Here is a 25,392-nt window from a genome sequence, read left to right on the forward strand (position 1 = left end):
TTTAGATGCCAGCCAAGAGCTCCAGGTGTAGGATGCTAGAGTATTTATCTCATGTTGCTTGTCTGGCATACAACCAAAGTGTAATACTGAGGATGCCTCTGTCCTCCCCAAATTACATTTGCACACACACAAACACACACATTAGACCAATCACTAGTCCTTTGTGCTTCCATACATGTGTGTGGGTTCACAATATGTATGACAGAAAGAAAGGCAGACCTCCTATGCTTCAACTTCACCTGGCAAGAAGCAATTTAGCAAAAATGTACCAATGTACTGTGTTTTTATTCCAAAACACAGTACATTTTTACTGTGTTTTACAGTGTTTTTGGCAGCAGGGATTTCCAAACAGGAAATCCCTGCTGTCTCACCTGCACTAGTCTGCTACGCTACGATGGTGTTGCACAGATGCCGTGCTAATACCCTCTTAAAGCACTCATCGCTGCCAGAAAGCCGAAGCAAGGAGACAATGTTTTATAGGTGAGCAGGCACAGATGAATGAATGAAAAGGAGAAAGGGTAAAGCAAGCAAGAGTGAGAAAAGGTGGAAAGAGATTATAGCATTTCTTCACAGATCATTTGGCTTGAGGACATTAACACCACAGAGATGCCACTCCATCATCGGCTTATAATACTTCATGAGAAGATATAGAGGAGAAAACCCCATAAGACCTTTATCAAATGGCATACAGTAGCTAGTTAAAGTATCAATTCATCTTAAACCTATCACATTTTATCACCTTAAAACCACAAACCTTAATGAAGTTTTTTTTTTTTTTATGTGATAGACCAACACAAAGTAGCACATCAATCTAAAATAGTTTTAATCTTTTCATTTAAAAAAAATTGTAATTACATGTACATCTGTATTTAGGCCCTGAATACACTTATGACAATAAATAAAACCCAGTTCAGTGAAGTCGCTTTGAACGTCATTTCAGAGTTTAACTTTATCTAGACAAACTACTTACAAAAACTTTATATTTTTTTTTTTTTAGAAAACAGTGAAGATAAAGCTTCATGAATATCTAGAAATACTGCAGGCAGGTTCAGAAACATTAAAGTTTGAAAATCCCAGGTACAATATCCTGAACTTTCATCATTTCACTGAGTACTCTTCACTCAGTCAGATAGAAGAGGAGAAAATATGACAGAACTGAAAACCTACAAAATAAAAAAAAAAAAAAAAAAAAAAAAAAATGACATAGCCAACCAATTAAACAGGCCAGACAGGCAAGGAGAGCATTAAGCACAACAGAAACCAAGATACTCGAGGGGAGTTGCAGAGATCAATAGCTCAGGTGCATATTTCTGTTAACAGGACATGCATAGACTTCACAGATAAGGCAATAAGTAGCCCTTATTGAAATTGCAGTTTGCCACAACCCATACATACAGGACACAGCAAACATGTCAAAGAAGTCGCTCTGCTGAGATGAGCCCAACCTTGTATTTTTGGTCTCCATGTAAAACAATGTTTGGAGGAAAACTAACATATCATGTCATACATATATAAAAACCATCCCCAAGGCAAACATGGTGCAGGCCACAAAACTGTTGTTAATGGAGCAGAGGTTCATCTATCAGCAATCAAGGACCATAAACATACATCAGCGCTTGAAAGTAATCAGTTAGATCAAATCACCTAAATGTTCCATGAAAGCTCAGTGGAAGTTTTAAATCCAATTGAGAATCTGTGTCAATTCCGAAAAGTAGCTGTTCATAGTGGGTATCATTGGTATTTTTCCAATATGACAAAGAGGGAGCCATTTTTCAAATCAGGAAAAGAGGATCAAATTTGCCTTTAGATATACAGTACAAAGCTGGTGGAGATGAACAAAATCAATAGACTTGGAGTTGTAACACAAGCAAAAGTAGGTTACACAATGTATTGACTCAGAAAGCTGAATACAAATGAAAGCCACATTTGTCAGAACACTTTGAAAACTGTTACATTCTTAAGAATAGAACACAAAAATACATTGAAGGTAATGATTTTAACTTGACAAAATGTGAAAAATAGACACTAAACAACATAAGATAATTGATCTTAATTTCCACCTTTCGCTCCTGGTAATTGTTGTGAACCTTATACAGCAGTTCTCTCCCTCTGCATTAATGAAATCCATTTCTTCTCTTGACATACTTGTAGATCGACATAGAAACAAGCCTCAAGATACAAAGACTACACTGGACTTTGTAAATACAAATAATTTTACTTGTGCGTCTAAGGTAAAAAATAAAATAAAATCAGAATATAGAGATTCAATTCAATTCTAAAAGCAACACTTGAGAAAGAATGGAAAACAAAAAAAATATATTAAAAACATCTATTACACCACCATCATCCAAAAAAAAAAAAAAAAAAATCAAAAAAGGAAAAACTTTGGTGCTTCTCACTCAACACCACATCATTTGAAAAATTACCCTAATATGCATTCAAGATTCTGCGGTTGATAAGATAATGATTCTTGGCCACATGCAGCTTTTCTTTCAATTGGCACAGACACAAAGAATTTTAACACATGCAAGCACACATCCATATGGACTACAATATTCTCAGCACACAAGCATTCGTAAGCTTACATGTAACATGCATGAACACTGATGCATAAGCAGATCTTAAGACCCTCAGACTTCTTCCATTCATGCTTACAATGACAGGCAAATGTGGATTTTGGAAACTGGTTAGCAAAGCAAAGCTGAGGCTTAAAGAAAACAGCTTCACTGTTTGTCCTCACCTCCCTTTTCCGTGCCTCACATTTCATCATAAAAGTTTTTCTGGCAGGCAAATTTGCAGAGGTATTGGTGTAGGTGCCGGTGTTTGACCGCAATAGGCAACACAGAGACAATATGAGTATACCACAGTCTAAACGGCAGAACCAGAAAGACCACAGCAAAGGCCTGGGGGTGCACCAAAAGTCCATTAGTAACATTTGGACCCTCATTCACCCACCTTGGAGTCTAGAGCCATGAAGAGTCTTTGGCCGATCAAAAGATATCCCTCATGAATGCAAATATGAGTCTTTAAACCCTAGTGACAGTCATAGAAATGTTATTACTCACCAGAGCTTAAATCACTTTTATGTTGCTAAATAAAGAATATCACTTCAGACAAAAAAGCACTTGAAAATATCCCAAGTCCAAAGACTAGGTCTGGTGAAATGTGGCCAACGAGCAAGTTCAGGTCTTCTCGAGCTGCTCTGTGCCTCGACACAAAACTGTGTGAGCTATTCACTTTTCTGGCTGTGTGACATCCCTCAGGCCTGTGCAAATACAGCTAAAGACAACGATTAGACATAATTTATATAAAGTTCTGTGAGGGGATATTAATCTTCTGAATTTATGGCATAATATTTGCCTAATTCATGTTTTTCAACCCAATTATTTGACCAGGTCTGGTTTGTATCACTATGAGTTGAAAGGAAGGACTATGTCGTTACAAAACTATTCAAGACCACCACCATGCTACATACCACCTACATTCATTCAAATATGTCTTTGTTAAAACATAAGCATCAAAGACAACCCCACACACTCTAACATGATGAATAAAGAAAAGAATAAATGTCAACTGATGGGTTCAAGCAGCTTGTTTTGCTCAAGTAAATATCTACATTATTAGAGACTGGTGAAAGGTGATTAAAAAAACGGCTTTATCCAGCTTATATAATACCTGTACATACAACATATGCACTGTACTGGCTAAGACAGATGGTGTGTAAGCACCTGACTTCATATATAGCTTGCGTACATAAGCATAAGGGGGGTATTGTCAAATAATCCGTAGTTTTCTAATGAATCAACAGTAACTTAAAGTAGATGTCAGGAGACAGTGTTAAAAGCTGACGGCCTGAAGACCAAAGCATTTATTGTTTTCACTGAACAGCTCATGTTGGTGTGTTAATTTATGGCCTATAGAGTAAGTGTGTGTGTGCGTGTGTGTGGGGGGGCTGGGGGGGGCGGGGGGAGATGCGTGTGTTAATGTTAAGCTTCCATAGCTTAGCTTGTAGCTTTTTTATATTGACTGCTGCTCTTACTTTGCAGTTTTGAGAGACAAAAACAATTTGTGTTCTTTTTTCTTCATCAACGTGGGCAAAATTCTGACCTATCAATGGACACATTGACTCTGACTGTAAGTGTGGTCAGAGCTCTGTCATCATGATAGCTATAGTATCCCAACTTGGATCAGGGAAAGATTCCATCTCCCCTCTTTCACAGCAAATCTGAAACCATCACAGTGAAGCCAACCTTATTCACAATACTGTTTCCCCAAATCAGGTCTCTGCAATCCTTATAATCCACTTACCCTTAATCCAGTAAAATTTGTTTAGAGTTGAAAATAAGCAAGCTGCCTGATAAGGAAAATGGTTTCTGTTCTGAGAACTGTTGTGGAAGCTCTGGAGAGTATTGTATGAAGAATGATTCTTCATAAAATGAGGAACATTATAGACAACCCTGAGGATCCTCAGCATGAGACTGGAATACAACAATAGTGTCTTCAGCCAGAGGCTTCTTCAGATCTGCTTTAATATAGACTGCACCAGCCATCAACATGCACAACAACTATTTAAAGAGCTCTAGATAATATGAGTAACAAATTTTATTTTCTCTCTGGGAATAATTAAGTATTCTTGAATTTAAAATGTTAAGACAACTAAGAATTTATAAGAAATATCTAAGCAACTGTGTTGTAATTTTTTAAGAACCACAATTTCACTTCTATATTTAAAGATTAAAACATCCATCCATCCATTTTCTAACACCCTTGTCCCTAATGAGGTCGGGAGGATTGCTGGTGCCCATCTCCAGTGAACGCTTCGGGAGAGACGCGGGGTTCACCCTGGACAGGTCGCCAGTCTGTCGTAGGGGATTAAAACAAAGATAACCATAAAGCTTTTGCAAAGAGGATGGATGAATTTTCTAGAATGGGATGTTGATATGTGTTCAAAATTATGTTTTAAAAAGTATATGATTTCCAAAGACAACAACAATTTATTTTAAGAAGCATAATTGTTATGTTCTGTTGTGGAATTTCACTGCACTTCTTTCACAAGGGGAAAAAACTGCTCAAGTCTACATTTTTGTGTTATATAGCCTACACATATTTTAAAGCAGTCTGTCACATATTATCCAAAGTTATTAACAGGCACTGTATATGGGAAAGTAGCACAGTAAGTGAAATACACTTTGGTTTGAGCTAAGAGGAGTTTATATATCCATATGCAGTTCTATGTTTTATTGAATAAGAGTGCCTTTAATCCAATAAAAAGACATAACATGACATAAAATGGAACTCAACTATCAAGAAAGACCTGAAATAGTTTAGTTAGTGATGTCCCACTCACTTTTTCAGTCTATTAGTATACTATAGCTAAAGTGTGAGATTTTCCAGGTCCTTGTGTTGATTCTTCTCCCACTTTGAACGTATTCACTGCAGATCACGCAAGGATTACATCTCAAGCTAAACTAACAAGTAAATACTACAGAAAATTCCTCCTGACCTCCACCTGCCAACCCAGACATGACATCAGGTCGCATCTGTGCGGAAATTAGGGCCATTCCCTGTCCTCAGGCTAAGTCGGTGTGTCATTTGAGGAGTGTCTTAAAAGTTAGGCTAAGGAAACAGTCTGAGCTCTGATCAGGAATTGCATAAAGGAACAAATCACCTGAGGGGCCAGCAAAGGATAATAAGCGGATGTGAACTGCCTCACAGCAGGGACTGTAGGGTAGAGAGAGAGGGGTATGGCCGCCTTGAATACTGCAACATCTGTTGATAAAATGTTTGTAATGCAGCTGTCTGCCCACAGGCTATACAAAAAGAGCATGGAAAAATACAGAGGTTACCAGAAAGAAAAGCAGGAAAAAAATAACACCTTCAGACAATAAAAAAAAAAAAAGAAAAAAAAATAGAACGTCATCATTGTTTAAGAGAGGGAATGAATGATTTCCTCCAAAGGTCAGTCATTTTGTTACTAAATACGTGGATTAATAAATGATAAAGGTTTCATCCTAATTACATTCACACTAACTGACTCCACAAGGGTGTCTTAACACATTTTGCATCCTCTAATCATTATCAGCACAAAGGACGTGCATAGCCTACACAAATGCAAATGCTGAATAGCTCTTCGTCATTAACATTTTTTAAATGTATAATTTCAGACTATTTCCAGATGCAGATGCCAGTATCTACATCTTTTCAAAAAAATGTCCACCTTCACACAAATCCATGTTTCTGGCCATTTTTCTATGTAGTATGAAAACGGTCTACATGTAGGGGGCAGAAAAGAGCTTTAATTTGATAGTGAACATTTTACAGAATTGTTCAACTGAGAATGCTATCATAATAATAACAGTTGGAAACAATGGCATGTCGTAATCTTTTGACATAATATACATTTTCTAACTCCTCTAATAAGATCATGTAAAACCTTTATGGAAAATATATTTTGTGAGAGGCCTAAAACCAGAATTTTTATAATAATCACAACCTGTTAAAATTTGTTCAATTGTGGAAAAACTCCCAAGTTAATAGCTTAACAAATTCTTCAAGGCTCACACTAATTTATACCTCTGCTGTCAGTACGTTTTATTGTGCTTTCCTCACTTCTCCCTTATATATATATATATATATATATATATATATATATATATATATATATATATATATATATATATATATATATATATACGTATACATATATACATATATATAAGAGAGAAAGGCCTGTATATATATATATACACAGCCCTGCAAAGGACTGTCCAGGGTGTACCCTGCCTCTCACCAGTTGACCTCTGGAGATAAGCACCGGTAACCTTTGCAACCCCACTAGGGATAAGCGTGTAAGGTACTGAATGCTGAATGGGTGGATAAATCTTTTTATGGGACAAAGTATTAATCTATTTTAAGGTACATTAGACATCCTTATCGGGGTGCAAAACATGTTTTATGTAGGCTAACACTGATAACTGCATGTACTTACTGTACCTCACTTTCTGTACAAACCATTAAATATCTCATCTGCATGATGACCCCAGTTACTCCATTTTATGGCTTTTCCACATAGCCTCTGAAGAACATGCAGGTCTTTATTTTGGATCGTACCATGTTTGTTCTAGTCAGCTCAGTGGTGTGCTATTCACACTAAATTCCAAACCACACCAATCCAAGAACTCAAAATCATGCATTTGGGCCTGAGAACGGTGACCATGGTCTGGCAAGTTTGAATGAAGTCATGTTAAAACTGCCCCTCAACACTTGGGACTCATTAGAAGAGCTCCAGAACTCAATGTGCAACTTATCATTAGTGGTCAACCTGAGCTAAAGACAGAACAGAAGTTTTCCAACCTCAATCTACAAGTCCATTTTCATTTTAGAAAGCCCTCACCTATGCTTCAATTTCTATCTGCTTGTTATTCTAATATTGTAAACAGCTGTGGGCTAGTTATGGGGAGAGAAGAAGAACAAATATTGTAGAAATTGGGAGGGAACCAGATGAAGGTGGAGACAATCTGGATAGGAGAAGCAAAAACAAATGAGGCCAGAAGAAAGAACACACCAGGGGCACAATCCATGGTGTACCACAACCAGGTTGAAACCACATCTTTTCTCTGCCTCACTAGAAATATGAACCATCAATCAGCAGAGAGAACAAGGAAAGATCAACAATAATAGACCAGCAGAGACCACAGTATATTGTACCATTGCATAATTCACTGACAAAAGCCTACAAACACCTCCATCTATTAAGCTGCTCAAACATCTCACTTTCACTTCCTCTTGTCGCTCCATCAGTATGTGAATTATTCCCTCTCGCACTTTTTTTTATTCTCTTTTTGTTTTTGCTATTCATCACTGTCGCTGTGGTCAATGTTAGCAAATTATTCGACTCATTTATAGCTTTTTCGAGTCATTGCATTTCAACCTCAGCAGAGTGTAGAGTGTGTCCTCTGGCAGACACACAGGAAATGCTAGTGATGAAAGAGTGAACACAAGAGCACCAAAGTCACATTGAAACATTGAGAGGAAATACCAACATAAGTAATGCAAAAACAACAGATTGTAAGAGACTCAGGGAGATATATTTTCTTTAAAACTCATATAGGGTTCACAAAACTTAATGAAACTCTCCTTTTCAAAATTTTAGGCATGATAGTAGAAAAACAAGACAAGAGGTACGAGTCTGAGATGTCATTTGCTTAAAGAGAATGGGAATCGTCTTAATCTTCTTTGAATACTTTGAAAACAGAACTTGTCACCAACAGTGTTACTGGTGAACTCTGTACAAGATATGTCCTGTATGGCACTTTGATGGTGTGTAAGCATCAAGTGAAAAAAAATGAAATATTTCTCTAAGAAGAACAATAAGCATGTTTTATTTTATTTTAATTGTATTTCTGGTTAGAAGCAAAAGCTTAAATTAAATTATTTATGCTGCTGGCTCAGACTTTGATAACAACTTGAGTCAAATACAAGTCTTGTATTTCTGTCAGTGAGTGAATGCTTGCAAAAATTCTAGGTTTATAAAATGAACCTGTAAATCAAAAGGAATTTCTGTTAGAGATTTTCAAATTTTATATTAGTTCTTGCATCAACAACAGTATTGTAGTAACAACATCGTTGCTTTTCAAAGACGAAGAGTAAATAATATATACAAAAAACATGGGCAGATACACCTACAAAGGTCTCATTATCAGTCAAACTTACAATCCTTTAAGACAATCTTTTACAAATAGTTGTCATATTTAAAACAATCTTTGAGCTGAAAACTGAAACCAGGTCAAACTCTTCTGGCAGTGTAGCTTTGAGATGTTCTTTAGTTCTCAGGGTTTGTTAAATATGCAGGAAGGTCTCTGACAGGTTACCTGATCTGGTAGAGTATCATTACAGCGCTGCATTGTCCTGTTCAGGGCATGAAAGGCACATACACATCTTACTGTATTAAAGGGTTAAGTTTCCACAGACTCTGGCAGACCAAGCCAGCTCCCACAAAAGTGTACACTCATTATTTTCCACATTTTCCAGTTATCTGAAGACAGACTCAATCACACCCATTTAGAGGCTGTCCTTAACTTTGACTGACAAATAAATATGCATCCATTTTCTCATTCCTTTGCATACAGTGGCTTCTCTGTTCTGAGGCCAACTATCTCTTAGTCTCATCCTGATGGGAGCTGCTTTTAGTGTCTCCGATAAAGAGCAGCTTGGCTTTGGAACATACCAGTCACTAGCTATCGTGGTTAAAGTCAGCTAACTGAAAAATGTGCACTTCTTATAGATATGTCTGATGCAGTAGTTTTGTAACTTTGAAAAGACTGGTCTGAAAGCTGAAGATCCAGTACCACAGTGGCTGGATGCAAGTACTGAATCAGAAGGGAATCCTGGGAGAATGACTGTTCTCTCTCTGAATGACAGACAGGCAGCAGAGGAATGCATTCCAACAACTGGCCCACTACAGCACACTAAAGATCTTTAGTCATCCTCCAGTTTGCCCACTTAGTTGAGGAAACCCGAGTCATTCCAAAGTGGGGGGAAGAAATGCCACTTCAATAGCAAGAAAAATTACTCGAGACCGGAGATGAGAAGCAAGTAATCAGACCTGACAACGTGTTTTTCTGTGCTTATGGGGTTGGTGTGTGCACAGCTGTATGTTTGTGTATTTGTGATCTGGATCTAATTACAGGTCCTCACCAGTGGCCTATGAGAAGTGAGAAGAAATGGCAAAGAATGCTGTGATGCACCCAAAATCAGAATTATTGTAGCTGTTTCTCTTCTTACCCTGAAATCGCAGGCCAAACCTCAAAGAAACATATGTGCATATTCAATGATATGTTAGTACATGTAACACTTATTCTTATTCCAGTTCTAGTATTATCAAAATGATAATACTCTAAACTGATGCCACTAAGTAACAGTTATTTAATATTTAGAGTACAGTATGTCAAATTTGTGAACTTTTCAAAAGCATTTTGCCCAAAAAGTTAATTAAATAGAAATGTTTTTTCAAATTAGAAAGGGCATGGAAAACATAGAGAGAATAGAACTGCAATTGTAATGGTGTTGATCCTACCTAGGAATCTCACATTTTCACAATTTAGGTTTCTTTTATGCGCATAAAATGTATTTTGCTGGATTCAAAAAAGTGATAATGTCACCATGCAATACAATGATGATAGATAGAGTTGTGTCGATATAAAAAAAAAATAATTAAATATCTATAAAGCTCAGATGACTATGACCCAAAGACTTACTTTGGGTAACTCACAGTACTAAAGAATGGAAGTCCTGGGACCAGGCCTATACATGCAAGATATTTTTTGCAGACCAGTGATTAATGATTAGTAGGCAGCATGTCCTAACTTTTTTCTCTGATAGAATAAACTTGTTGTTGAAACAAGATCAAATGCTAATTTCATATGAAATGGAGACTGGGCTCAACCCAAAGAAGCTACAGGAAGCCCCATCTTTGTGAGCATACCACCTGCAGAAAAGAATGACGGGCTGTTGTGTGGCAGGTGAGAGCTTTGGCCTTGGAGGGATAATGACTAGTGGCATAATCTGGCTCTAATGTTCTACTTCAGCTAAATCATGAAAGAAAAATAGTGAACATGAGCATGAAGTGAAACTCCATCTAAAATCTCTGAACAGGAACTAGATATATCTTCAAAGTTGGCCTTTATTTTCATCTCAACACACCTGCTCCTTTTCGTGACCACATTCTGAAGGGTTGATTGGAAAAAGCTGTGCAAAGACAAAATGATGGATGAATGCTTTTTGAAGAATTCACAATTATAAGTCTAAGTACAGCAGGTGTCCCCAGAGCAAAATTCTGTCATGGTGACAAACATTTCTTGAATTTGCAATGTTGCTTTTAAGGCTGGTAAACATGAGCACACAGAAAACCAACCACTGAAAAGTATTTATTTTAAGTATAATCTATTCAGTAAAGACAAAAGCTGAAATCCATTGCACATGTATCAACAATTAAGCCTAATTTTGGCCCAAATTGCTTCCTGTGATATTGAGTGGACATAGTTAGCAGGCTGCTCTCAACTGCCAAACACTGAGATATGAAGTATCAGTTTCAAGTCAAGAGAATGACAGAAGAAAAAATGCAAAACGGTCAATTACATACATACACACTCAACACAAACATTTCACATTCATGCTTCTCCACCACTCCACACTCAACCCTTTTTCCTCCCTAAGATGGTGATAAAATTATTGAAGGTAACGAGCCTTTAACACTTCAAACATAAGCAAAAGCTGCCAGTTTTCTTCAGCCTGCTGACTGACCCACCCACATGTACAAATGTGGTGGTGTAGAAAATAGCTTTCCACCCACCTCTGTATGCCCATAAGAGAAGCAGAAAGGCTTATGGAAAAAGTTGAGAGACCTTAACTGCCAATTTGTTTCTGTCAGACCAAAATACACTGACGCATCTCAAATTCAACCATATCACTGTCTCATCTCTAATTTTGCATGAATACAAGGATTTTCCCTAAATAACACATTTTAACTAACAAAAAAAAAAACAACTAGTAAAATATGACACCACAATATTAACACTTAGAATGGAACACTTGATTGCTGCTGATAACTACGGTAATTACTTCCAATTCTTCCAGATCTTAATATATTAGTAACAGCATTATGAAGTTTTCTTTCTAGAAGTGTTTTTATTTCTGTTGCAGAAACCTGTGCATATCAGCATTTACGTACTATTTGCACTAAGTAATGTGGAAACACTCACCTCTGTCTGCAGTGTGTTGGCGCGCTGCTCCTTGGCACTGAGCGACTCTTTTAGCACCTCGATGTGTTGCTTGTAGTCCGAGTTCTGATTGGTCAGTGTTTCTAGTTTGGTTTGCAGGGCCTGCATCTCTGAGTCCTTCCTATTCAGCTCCTGCTTCAGCTGCTCTATCTGATAATCACACAAAATAAAATAAATTTTTTACATTAAAAAAAGTCTAATTTTAGTCATTTCTGAATGAAGGGGAAGACATAATATATTTTTCAAAGCTTACCCTCAACTTTAAAAAAATCTATTTATTACAACACCCAGGCATTTTAAAAACACAATGTGTCAAATTACATTATAGCCATTCAGTATTATAATGTTATTACAATGTTATTACTCGGGAGTTCTTGTTCAGTTGTATTTAAATGCTAAACTGGATTAGCATATAAATGCTAATCCAGCATTTAAATGCTAAATGCTAATCAGACTTCTGTCACAGCTGAAAAGCAGAAAATCATCAAGGGGAACAGATTTACTGGCTTACAAAAACCATAGATACCATAACAGAACACCACACAGCAAATCAAATCCACCAACAAAGGGAAGTTTCGCTGCTGAGTAGACTGATGTACAGAAGGCTGGAATCTGACTGGTGCCAAAAATGCACAAAGTTGTTTCAAAAGTGATATTTCTCAAACTGAGTAAGTAGAGTTCACCACATAAAAATGAAAGTCAGACTGAACCACACCACATGTAAAAACCTATAGGCACAGAATGATCCCCAAGGACCCATGAAGGTAAAACAGAAGCACAGTAAACTGCGAAATTAGGAAAATATTTGCCAGGTGACCTCAGAGAGGTAAAAGGATGAAACATAAAGAGCAAAAAATTATTTAGAAAGGAAGCACGAGACTTGATGTTTAAATTTAAAACAGAAAACAGATACTTTAAACATTAGCCAGTGAAGGAAACGATCTAACAGTAAAGAGGCTCCTAAAATGAGTACTTCTTCTTGTTCTGTGATCCAAGGCAGCTGAGTGGGCATGAGGAAGGTAGGAGCTGGTCTGATGGAAGACACACGTGGTGACAATGTCTGCTCCTACAGAAACACAGAGACAAGACAACAGCAACTACTAAGCTAAAAGTCTAATTGTGTGTGCAGATACAATCTTCTGAATCACACAGCTCAGATTTTTTAAGTAAACCTCTACAAAAGTAGCTCACCTATACTTAAAGAACTCATTTACCAAAATATGTTACTCAATAGTTTTATAGCATTTGACCAGATCAAAGCCCAGTGAGGAAAACGGGGAAGACAGGGACGATACCCTCTCCAGTTTCTTTAACAACATTGCACCTCAATGGAAGTCACCACCACAGCTGAAACACCAGGAACCCATACACTTCAAGGATATAGAATGAATCTGTGCATTGCTGCATGTGTGGTGACTTTCTGTGTCTCTGTGTGATTGTACGCAGAAAGATGAGACATGCAAAAGCAAGCGAGAGCCATCACTGTGATGTATATTCTGGGTGAAGAGAGAACTCCCCTTCTCTGTTCCTTTGCCGTTGTAAGCTCACATTCATCTGTCAGAGCCCCATTCACAAAAACATCTCTTTTATGATTGCATCTGGAACTTCCCCCGATGCAATGACAAACGGGCCCATACAAAGAGCACCATTAATGAGCCCGAGAGAAACCTTTTCACATGTAGCACGATTCATCGACCTCAGCCATCAAAGTAGAATAAATACCCATCTCAGCCTTATGGACAGAAACTCTGTGAAACTTGAGACCTAATTCCAAACAAGGATTCTTACCATATGTTAAATGGATTGCTTTAATAACATACTTTTTCAGCGTGATAGAACACTGAAAACATCTTTAACCAGAGACCACATTTATCCATTTAAATATGTTTCACATAGTGCGTTTTCTGCTACAGATACATAAACTGATGACACTCTCCAAAGATTTATTTTTCACCGAATGACCTCTCCAACCTATGGAATCTCCAAAATATTCTGATGTCTGTTTAGTTTTGTGTAGGTCATCCAGTCCACATTTAAATGCAAAAAGAAAATCAGCAGTCAGCCATACAAAGGCAAATCTTTCTCAAGTCTTTCTTAAGTGCAGAACAGCATGATTCACAGAAAGCCGATAGTTCATGAGTGTGTTCCATCAAACATGTTATCACTTTAAACAGGAGAGACCTGATACCACTCCAGCTCCCAAAAACACACACACACACAAATTTGTGTATCTGTCTTGTGTTTCTGAGGAATACCAAGACACTCCACATTCAGAGAATTACTTCCCAGAATCATATTTAACGAATCTAACAATATAGCATATATAACAGTCTGGCTATACCAGGCTGCCACAGTTTCTTTTGGAAGAGTAAAAAAAAAAATCCTTGGGCATAAACCAGAGAGGCCATAATCATTAAATATTTGTGCAACTGTTACACAATTTGCACAAGCTCTGCTCAAGTGTCTCAGAGGTTGCTCAATAATTAATCTCAGAGTATGTTATTCAGATGCTCTACCTGCACTGATGAGAACTGACTAATACTGGCAAACTTAAAGAAGCTCCAAGTTTTCACCTCACAATTATTGGAAACCGTAAAACCAGACACTGACTGTGAAGTCAGTGTGAACTGATTCTGTCCTCAGTGTCACTATGCATACTTTAGATCAGGGCTCCTCAAATCCAGGACTCGAGGGCCGGTGTTCACCAACGTTTAGATGTGCCCCTGGTGGGGCGTGCTGTGGTGGCATAGGGGATAGAGCGACCCACATTTGGAGGCCTTCAGTCCTCGACGCGGTGGACGCGGGTCCGATTCCCGGACCCGGCCAACGTTTACCGCATGTCTTTGCCTCTCTCCTTCCCCCTTTCCTGTCAGCCTACTTTCATATAAGGGACACTAGAGCCCACAAAAGACCCCCTGGTGGGGGAGGAAAAAAACAAAACCTTAATAAAGCCTTTCATTCCAATGCACAGAAGCTATTCAAAACATTGGTCATACACCATCCAATTCGCCTGCTGAAATTAAAACTGAACCTCAGAATAGGGAAAGAAAAAGAATTTAAGTGACTTTGAACATGTAATTTCAGAAACTGCTGAACTACTGGGAATATTGAAATATCAGTGAGTGGCAGTTGTTTGGACAAAAAGACGACACAAGAGAATTAGTACAACTGGTGCGAGGAGAAAGAAAAGCAACAGTTGTTCAAATATATACTTGTTACAACTAAGGTCTGGGCAATACCAAATAAGAACATTCAATGTGTCACCTTCAGTCAGAGGCTTCTTTAGACGCTCACTGAAACTGACAACTACTGGAGATCACTCCTGCCCACAGCCAGAAATATCTACTTGTTAAAAAAACTTGGAGAACATGCGTTGCAGCAACATTTAATATCTCTTTAGAATGAATAAAGCATTTGCTGAATTTGAATTTAATTGAATCACAAAGCATTAACAATCTCAAATTGGATTCTTAAGTTTCTTGTACACCAATGCACTCCGTGGTAGAGTACCTTTAGAATCTGGTAAAACAAAAAGAGTCACATCATGGATGAAGGAACTACATGATGTTTGCCAATTTGGGCCAAAATATTGATGCCATGTTTCGGATACCTAATAGCAAATCTTGCTCAATTAACTGAAGTTATGAAGGAAGGAGGCTCGTCATGCTCTACCCAATAAAGTAAACACTGAACATACTATATATATACTCCATAACACCAAAACAATGTTTCACAAAATGCGTTTCATTTCGTCACATCCATTCCCACATAAAACATGATTTTCAAAACATCATAAATATAGCAAGACAACAGCTCAACAGAAGCCTAAAATAACCATATATTAGAGAAATATGACATGCTTATAAACAAGTGCTCGTGCACTGATGATGTAACATGCATCACTCAAATCATGCAGCATGATGCCGGCTGGTGTGGCATGCAAAGAGTTTCTACCTTAGTTTTCATAAATTTAGAGTGGCTCTTGTAGACTTCCACCTGCTTGAGTTCATCCTGCCTTTCATCAGGGTGCAACAGGCCGGTGGTTTTTAGCATCTGGACATCATCCTCCAAGTCTCTGATGTTTCTCTCCAGGGAAGAGATCTTTGTGTCCTGCACCAGCAAAGGTATTTTTGGTACAGAGTCAGAAACTGGTAACTACTAATATGTCAGCAGGAATAGGGCTCAGACATAAGATTTGATCGCAGAAGAGTCTAAGATAAAAACTATCCAAAGTGATTTGTACCTGAAACTTTTATACAAAGAGAGCAATGAGGATTCCAAACAGAAATATGATCAATATTAGGTTATTTATTTACAGATGTCAGAAGGGGTTCGAAGTTTACATAAACTACTCATGAATTCAAATGGCGTAGCATTTGAATTCATTATAGATGTTGTATAATAATTAAACCCTGTAAAGAAAACAATTATTAAAGCCAAAAATTAATATGGAATTTGTGATCATAACTGTTTGTAAATTTTTGATCACAATTGTCCAGCCCAGTGTCAGATTAAAATTTTTGCAAAAATAGATTTTAAAAAAAGGTCAAAGATAAATGCATACATCTGTGAACACCTCAAGACAAAAAAATAAATTAGTATCCATGATTGAACGGTCTGTCATGAACAAGTCCAGAGCTTGTATAGCTGCATGGATTTAGACAAGTGTTAAATTCTAAACCTTGAAGAAGAAGAGAGACATAATTAAATAACTGGAAGCAGACTGTACAGTGCCATCAGCACAAACCACAGGCAGAGAAGTAGACATTTGACATCAGCCCTGCAAACCACACTGTGCTGCATATGTTTCTTAAAGCACATGGGCAGAGCACGCAGGAACACATAAAGGTGCATATTAAATTACTGAAACAAACATACTAGAATGTACACTTGGGCAGAAGCTTTTTGGATAGCCAGGAAAACAGTAACACTCTAGCTATGCTCTCTGCATTAAATATCATATGTCCAACTTCCATTGGAAGACAAAAAAAAAAAACTAAAAGGCACAGCAAAGATAAACTGCTCATTACTAAAATTAACTTCACATACAGAAGGATGGCTGTCTATTAAAAGTTGAAGTCCAAAATATCCACACAAAAAAACCGAGCAACAGTAGATCACATCGCTGCACCACAACTCAGAAGGATTAGGGAAAGAAGTTAAAAGTTCTAACAGAAAACAGTTGACTATGTCAAATGAACTAAAAAATAAACATATGAGCGCTAATACAGTACCTGCCAGATAACATCAGGATCAAAACAGAAAGAAGCGTTCGTGTTCTGCAATTACAAAGCATAAATTTGCACATCTTAAAACAAGCAGCACAGCAAAGTCTAAAACAAAGAAAGGTCATATATAAAGGAACTTTAATAAGCTGGTTAAATGAGGTAAATTTTATACGAGCAGCATTGCATCTATTTTTTCCACTTCAAGTGTGTCATAGGCCTTTCTGCTTCTGTTTCCAAATAACTCAGCCAGATTTACCTTTGCTATTTGCCATTTCTGTTTGCTTTCTGTGTACAGCCCTGCTGGGGTTTTAATAGGTGGAAAAGTCACAAAGTATGTGTAAAAAATAACTATGGCTTTGAGGTTGGGAAATCACTTTTGGAACAAGTGCTTTGCTGAAGGAACACTAAACTGTGTGTGGGGGATTACTCAAAGACACATGTGGAGTCAACTGCATTTTTCACAGCAGTAACAGCTTCAAAAGGCTGACATGAGAGTGAAAGCTTCCATATGTGACATTTGAAACAAACTGAATAAGTGCTTAACTCTGCATGGGCCAATATTGAGCATTACGGCTATAGCAAGGCAGGTTAGGATGATATTCATTTAACTGATATTCAGGATAAAATGCATGCACTTGTATGTGTTGGCATTTGAAGTCAATGCAGATGTTCTACTCTATTCAGGCTGAAGCAGGAGCATGCAGCAGAAGTGAACTGCTGTCACGGATAATAAAAAAAAAGAAAAAGAAAACAACCTGAGTCACTGTCAAAAGGAGAACAGATTTATCACTAACTAACAGCTGAGAAGTGGGATATTATCACTGAAAATATTCTTGTAGATTTGCTCAGTCCTACCTTCATATCAATGACAGTTTGCAGAGTTCTGCTCTTAGCCGGATCAGCCGGGAGCTGGTTACGCCGATGGAGCTCCGGGGGAGGGACCCGGTAAAAGCAAGCCTGACGGCTCATCATCTTTAGCTTTTTCTAACACCCACAGCTTCAAAGCCACTTGCAAAGAAACACTGATAAATCTCACTGGCTCCTTTCTTTTTGCTCCTCAGGTTGTGTTTTCTTAAGGAATGTTATAAAATCCATTGCTGTGCTTCCATAAAGAGTCAATAAAACTTTTCCTATGATCTTTAGTCTAGTCCCTGATGCTGTACTCGCCAAAGGATGATTTCTATCTTAGAAAAGGCTGGATGGATTTTTCTGCCAGGCTTATATCATGTTCTTTCTCCGTTTGCTAGCGGGTAGTAGAAGGCACCTTCAGGTTTAGGACAAATGAATCAGTCTCAACCACCCTTTTCGGCATGAATCTCCAGTTTTTTTTCTCCCACTTGTTTTCACTGTCTCTCTTGCAGATGTCTCTGGCATGCTGAAGCTTGTGCTAGGCAACAGTTTCTGCCAGCACATGCGCTAAGCTTTTTCTATCAATAATTAACGGTAGCACTGACCTGTAGCAATGCCTACACAAAACCATGAGCGATAGGCACGCACAAGAGCACTTTGAAAATGCCTTGTTATTCCACTGTTTCACAGAGATTTTAATACAAACTGTGACAGAACTAACACAAAGTGCATTCAGTTTTAAAGGGAAGACATCTGTTACTTGAACAGTCGTCATATTTTTTTCTGAATACATTTGCATTCAATAAGGAGAGTACATGCAAACCTTATTTGAAAAGATTACACAAACAAAATCAAATGTATTCAAACATAGATACCAGAGGTCAGGAATTAAGTTACTTGGACAGAGGTATGAATATGCCATAATTTACCTTACCTTTCTGTCAAAGCCTGTGCATACATTTTACATCCTTCAAAAATTTCTGCCTCTCAGAGAAAGAAATTAAGTCAAGAGAGCATGTCATCTAAGGCTATCGTCTCTGTTCCACATATGTCAGAGCTGAGGACACGAATAAAACAGAATCAAATACAACACTACAACACTGACTGAAAGACATGGTCAAGAAAGTTAAATTCTGGCCTTGAGGCAATGGTGTTAAGTGTGCCAAACACAAAACACGGCATGCAGTTACGTGTAAAACGTAACAGCACAGACAACAGCCGAAATGAGGAATTTTTTAATTAAGGTTAAAAATTTTTAATAATCTAGTATTGAAAAGTATTCTAAAGCAGAAAAGGTGCAGTTTAAATGAAAGCTCATCATTTCAACAAAGGGCATCATATTTCAGTTTTAGATACTGATTTTTATGCACAATACTGAAATTGCAAGGAGCCTCAATATTGATAGTTCCAAAATGGACTCAAGTCATCACTCCTCCTCCAACATCGTGTTTGACATCTGTATACAAGGTTATTGCTGTTAAGCTGTGTTTGGACCAAACATTTTGCAGTATATCATAAATAAATTTGATAAATTTGATCTGAATTAAGTAAAAGGGTATTAGAAACAAAATATATGAATATAGAGAGCAATACAAAGTATATATAGCTATATTATTCAATATGTACAATATACTTGGCCATCAATGCTAATCATAAACATCAAGCCAGAAACAGTTCTTAGAATTTTATCCATTTGTTCTCCCACCATCATCCACCCACCTACTTTCCACAAAGCATTAAAGTGGACCACAACCAAATACTTTTTGTGCAAGCTTTTACTTTAAAACAAACTGTCGCACTGGCCAGCTAAGCACTTGGAAAGTGAAAATTATTTATCGTTTAATGTGTAAGACTGTTACATCAATCACAAATTTTATTGCAGCTGCATGCTTGGCTTCATAACCATAGCAGACTATTACATATTTATTTATGTTAGACCTTCACTTGTAATTTGTGTGTCTCAAAAGGGACAGGACTTAAATATATAATCGGTTTATGTTGCTGCTGGCCCTATAAAATAAAATAAATATTCTAAACTTTACCAAGCAGTAAAATATAACTGAATATTTACACTGTAAAGCAATCAGTGAATCCTTACTTCAGACACATAAGAGATTTAAAACATACAGAGTCAGTAAACATACTCCTGAGCAGTTTGTCAAGACAATCATAAACTCAGAGGAAGTCGGTCTTCCTGAGAAACAAAGATTGGCTGTAAGGCCTCCAATCACTAGGAGACAACATGCTCCCTGTTCAACCCAGTAGAAGAAGTAAGCAACACAGTCACACCCATAGACATTATATATGGTTTATTTAGTGATACCATTGTTGTGGGTGATCTAGAGAAGTTTGTGACAGTGAAACAAAAAGCAGCGGCCGAGGCAAGTGATGATAGTCGACAGAAAACACAAGGAAATACGATGAAGCCTTAATAACCCTTATGCATGTAGCATGCTCCAAGTTGGCCCAAAAAGATGTACTATAACTTCAGACTTTTTAAGCATTTCAGTTAATAAAAGTTTAACAATATTAAAACACCACACCTCTTATGGTCTTATATGTTTGATATAAGGTACAATGTTTGTATGACATACATTAATGACAAAAACATCTTTAATCTTTGAGGTACCCCTGGACTACCATCCCTGTAAGCCCTTAGATTTACTGTGAATGCAAAATACTGTGCATATTTCATCTCTTTTAACAAGCTAAAATACAACCAATTGCAAATTTTAAAAAGCTATATACCATTTTTCTTTTGAAAAAGAAAAAAGTTGATGAAGTTGACAAAAAATTATGTTTAGAATTATAATTCTAAACATAATCATGTTATGTTTCGAATCTTATCTGTACAAATCTTATCTGTAAGATTTGTACAGATAAATAATTAAATAAGGTCAAGTACTCAATAGTTTTTCGTTCAAGGGGGAATTGCTGCAAAAAGAAAAAAATGTATTCCTATATGGGGGCGTAGCAAAAAATAATTGAGAGCCACTTGTGTAAGGCGTGAGTACAGAAGAAAGTAGACCTAAAAAGGTAAACAAGGACAAGCTTTCTATCAAGTAAATGAAACAAAAAGGAGAAAACAAAGAGAGAACAAGGAAAACTAAAAAAAATAGACGTAATTAAAATTAAGAGTAAGACGTAAGGAAAACGGGGAAAAAAATCCCAAAACAGACTGAAAAGAATAAGCATCTGCTGACATGAACTTCCAATTTCAATATGTCAGCACTGAAGAGTTTAGAAATCAACATTACTGAAGCTTCATCAATGTTTTCTGAGGAAAGAGCAGATAGAGAGCAGCTGCCAAAACTAGCAGAATGAGTTTTGAAACCAGGGGAGTCGTAAGTGCTTGCTTGCTACTTTTTAACAGCAGAGCAATATACTCAACCTTCCTGATCCCACACTGAGTGAGATGTCTTCACATGAAATAGGGACCCTTACTCTATTTAGAGCCCCTACAGAACATATGACAACATCACTATATGTAAGAATATATAAATGCCAAAGCAGAAATCTCACAGTAAGAGTGTATGTTTATGCGTGTATGCCTTTGGCAGCAGGTCAGGGCTGGGCGGGATAAGACCAGTGGTGCTGCTGTTATTATTGGGTCTGCAGGGACCTGGCGGCTAGGGAGAGTCAATTAGACCCAGATTTATGCCTCTCAGCATGCATATGTGCGTTTGTGTGTCCCATCACACATAACTTTGCTTCACAGTGCATGTAATCACCACAGCAGCTAAACTCTAACTGAACAGTACCACTTGGTGGTCACTTTTAGTACTGCAAGAATTCAAATTTGACGCCACATGGTACTTTGGTGTAAAATTAAAAATCAGTTTAAAATAAGAAAATTCAATATTTATGTTAATTCTTCTGACACCAGGCACTAATATTATGTTGGTAAGGTTAAACAGGTAAGACACGTGATAATATGACCTTACCTACACCAGTGGTGCTCAGGTTCAGTCCTAGAGAACTACCATCTTGCAAATTTAGATAGGTGTTCTAGATCACACAGGTGATCTAGAACACCTGTGTCAAAAGGATGAATTCCCTCACCAGCAGTAACTCAGCTCTGCAGAGGCTTGGTAACGAGCTACTCATTTGATCCAGCTGTGTTAGATAATGGATTTATCTAAAAGTTGCAGGGTGGTAGCTCTTGAGGACTGGACTTGAGCACCCCGACCTACACCATCCTCTAACACAGGGGTGGGCAACACCAGGCCTCGAGGGTCGGTGTCCTGCAACTATTAGATGTATCTCTACTTCAACACACTTGAGTCAAATAATGAATAATGAGGTCATTAGCAGGACTCTGGACAACTTGACTGCACTTGTGAGGTGATTCAGCTGTTGGATTCAGGTGTGTTGGACCAGGGAACCATCTAAAAGTTGCAGGACACCCTCGAGGACCAGGAGTGCCCACCCCTGCTCTAACAGATGTACATTAGCAGTGATCCACAACTTTTTAAAGTACTGTGTTAATGTAATTATGACCTGTGAATTTCTTCACATTTTACCACATTGTAGCAACAAGGTTCAATGTATCTTATTGGGATTATATTGTGTATTATCCCAATAATATTATTGTGCTATAAAAGCAGCTATAAAATGTTATATTCAGTCTTCTTAATTCTGAACCCTCTAATTAAAATCCAGCACAAACAGTATCTTCAGGAGTCAGCTAGTTAGCTAATGGATGCACCTGAGTGTAATTTAATTTCAGCATAAATTATGTGGTGTGAAGGAGTCAGAATGGTTTGAATATAAGAGAAAAACATCTAAATAACATATCAGAAAGGTCAGAGATACAGTCTGGTTAGGTTTTGATTTCAAGAAGTGCCTGTGGTAACCATGGTAACTCTGGAGGAGCTGTAGAAATCCAAAGCACATATGGCACAATCTGTTGACAGAACAACTATTTATTTTTCTCAGGAGAATGCCACAGTTGAAGGAAAACTACAAGAAGTTCTATCTACGATTTGCCACAGACAAGTGGACATGCTCTGATCAGGCAGGGCCAAAATAGGACTTTTTTTGCTTTTGCACAGCAGCAACATGTTAGGGGTTGCTTATCTTCAGCAGGGGTGATGATGCTGGCCGGAACTGATGAAAAGGTGGACAGAGCAACACCTGTTAGAAGTTGTAAAAATCTGAAGAGGAGGCACAACTACAACCAGGACAATAAAAATTAAATCAAATTTAAAATCAAATAATTTAGATGGAAGAATATTTATGTATTAGAATGGTCCAGTCAAAACCCAGATCTAAATCCAATTGGAAATCTATAGCACTCTCCATCCGATCTGACTAAGCTAAAGATTATATATTTTTTCTTCCACTTCACAGTTAGGGACACATTTGTTTTCTTATGACTGTTAAATAAAGTCATATGAAAATACATAGGAGAAAACTGGAGAAAGACTTCAAGGGGTTGAAATTGTTTGAAAGCCACTATACTTCTAGAGACCACATCAACACTGACAGTGATTTCACATCTGGATATGATATGTTATGATAGAATTAAAAGACCATACATTTTTACATATTCTACATCTGAAGCACTACTTCTGTAAAAATATTCACCTGAACCTAAGAATAGTATTTCTCCTCTCACCAACAAAAACATTGAGTCATTCTCCCAACAAATTTTCCAGCAAACTGAAAACAGGGACATTTATTATCCTTTGCTTAAACTAAACAAGCACTGTCATTTAAAAGTGAGCAATGAGTGCAGTAATGAAAAGCGGTTGGGCTAATTTCCGTTGGTGCTAATCAGAGAACGAAAGTCTCCCTAACAAAGGCAATTGCTTCACTATATGATCCCTGGCTTGGGTTGATTATGACATGTGCTAATGTAACATACAAAGTGAAGCAACCTGTGCCAGACATTAGCTGATTCTTGTCCTGTGCACTCGTTCTTCAAACAGACCAGCCATTCAAAAACTGATACATCAATCAAAGAGTTTCAAAGGAATCCAACTGCCAAACCTCCTGGCAGTTTCTCAAAGATGTCCCAAAACGCTTTACAAAGAAACTTCAGAAAACTTTAAAGACTAAATGTTTTCACTCCTGAATGCAAAAGTTCAAAGTGGCGGACACAGTTAAATTGCACACATATATGTATATAAGTGCTCCAGCAGAGACCCTATTACCCTTGTCTTCCATGAGGGAAAAAAAAAGGAAAAAAAGCTGAAAGAACAACACTCCCTCTTTTTTCAATCAGGGAGGTCAGAGTGTTTTCTCTCATTAATCATACATTAATATTCAGATAAACACAGCCTATTTTTCTACTTTAGAAAAACAGGACCTTTCTAGCATGTCTACCTCTCCCTTTGACAGACCACTCAGAAATGGTTGCCCTCCTCCTTTGTAGAATACGCAGCCTATCTGAAGCTGTCAAATGGTTTAAAAATAACATGACTAAAAGAATGTGTAAACAGGTACTCACATCTTACATACAACTCACGGTGAGGTCCCATAAATGACAAACAGATACATACACACACATGTCTGCATTAGCTTGGCCAAAACCAACCAAAAATCGCCTTGGTGGCCAAACTCCAGGCAAGGGTGGATATCCCATCAGAAATCCTTGGAGGGAAATGGTAAGCCGAAAGGATCCAGATGTGTACACACGCTCATACCCACGCACGCATACACACATTCCTTTATTCTAACTGGAGGGAGATGTGGAGAAAGTCAAGAACATTACAACACAAACAGTGTTGGAGGCATACACCAACATAGAATACACACTCACACACAGAGCCAGAGATAGGGAAATTAAAGGTTAAGAAGATTTAAAAGTTAAAAATAGATGAGGCAGGAGTCAAGAGCTACAGCGCAGTATACTGCCAGTCCTCACAGTGGAGGATACACACACCTGTGCACCAACACCACTTTCTGAACCCACATGCTGTGGGTGTCACATCAGGAGAAAAAGATTAACATTTGGATATTTTTTTTTGATGAGGTTCAACATAATCCCTATTCATTTAAAATCCATTCCTTTCATTGCAGAGAGATGCCAAATGCAACGCTGGCTGCCCTGCAACTGACAAATGATCAGCAGCTATATATGCAACATGTGCATGCTCTTGAACGAGCACAGACACGCACTCACGCAACAACACACACGCAATAAGAGATTGTAAAACTGCATGGCTGAACACGAGCTTAGAGCTCTCCGTATGTTAATCTGGTCCATTGATAAGACCTGCTGAGCTGCTTTCTGCTCTAACACCACACAAAAAACATACTAAAAAACAGGTGCATGAGCAAAAATTCACAGCCAAACAATAATAAAAGCAGACAGACAGGCTTTTGCGTGAAGATACACAAGAAAAAAGCTAATGTTGATATTAGAAAACCTGTGTAGTTTTTTTAAAGATGTTGAAGTCTTAGCTATGATGCTGTGAAAAACTAATTGTTTCTTCTTTTTTTGCTTTTTGACACATTTACAAGTATCATACCATCAAAAAAACTTCATATCAAAAAACAGTTTTCTTGTTAAATACGAAAAAACACAAATA

General features: G+C 37.6%; 1 protein-coding gene across 1 annotated transcript in view; it reads right to left on the minus strand.

The window, feature by feature from the left end:
• Window positions 1-25,392, minus strand: part of LOC122831634 (ELKS/Rab6-interacting/CAST family member 1-like) — a 156,567-nt gene that overhangs the window by 123,201 nt on the left and 7,974 nt on the right. The window contains exons 4-6 of the mRNA XM_044117983.1: window positions 15,732-15,887; window positions 12,751-12,843; window positions 11,760-11,927 (exon numbers count right to left, since the gene is read on the minus strand). Of these exons, the coding sequence (XP_043973918.1) occupies window positions 11,760-11,927; window positions 12,751-12,843; window positions 15,732-15,887 (417 nt within the window). The remainder of the gene's footprint in view (window positions 1-11,759; window positions 11,928-12,750; window positions 12,844-15,731; window positions 15,888-25,392) is intronic.

The sequence above is a fragment of the Gambusia affinis genome, linkage group LG01 (assembly GCF_019740435.1).
Source record: "Gambusia affinis linkage group LG01, SWU_Gaff_1.0, whole genome shotgun sequence".
NCBI classification, from domain to species: Eukaryota; Metazoa; Chordata; class Actinopteri; order Cyprinodontiformes; family Poeciliidae; genus Gambusia; species Gambusia affinis.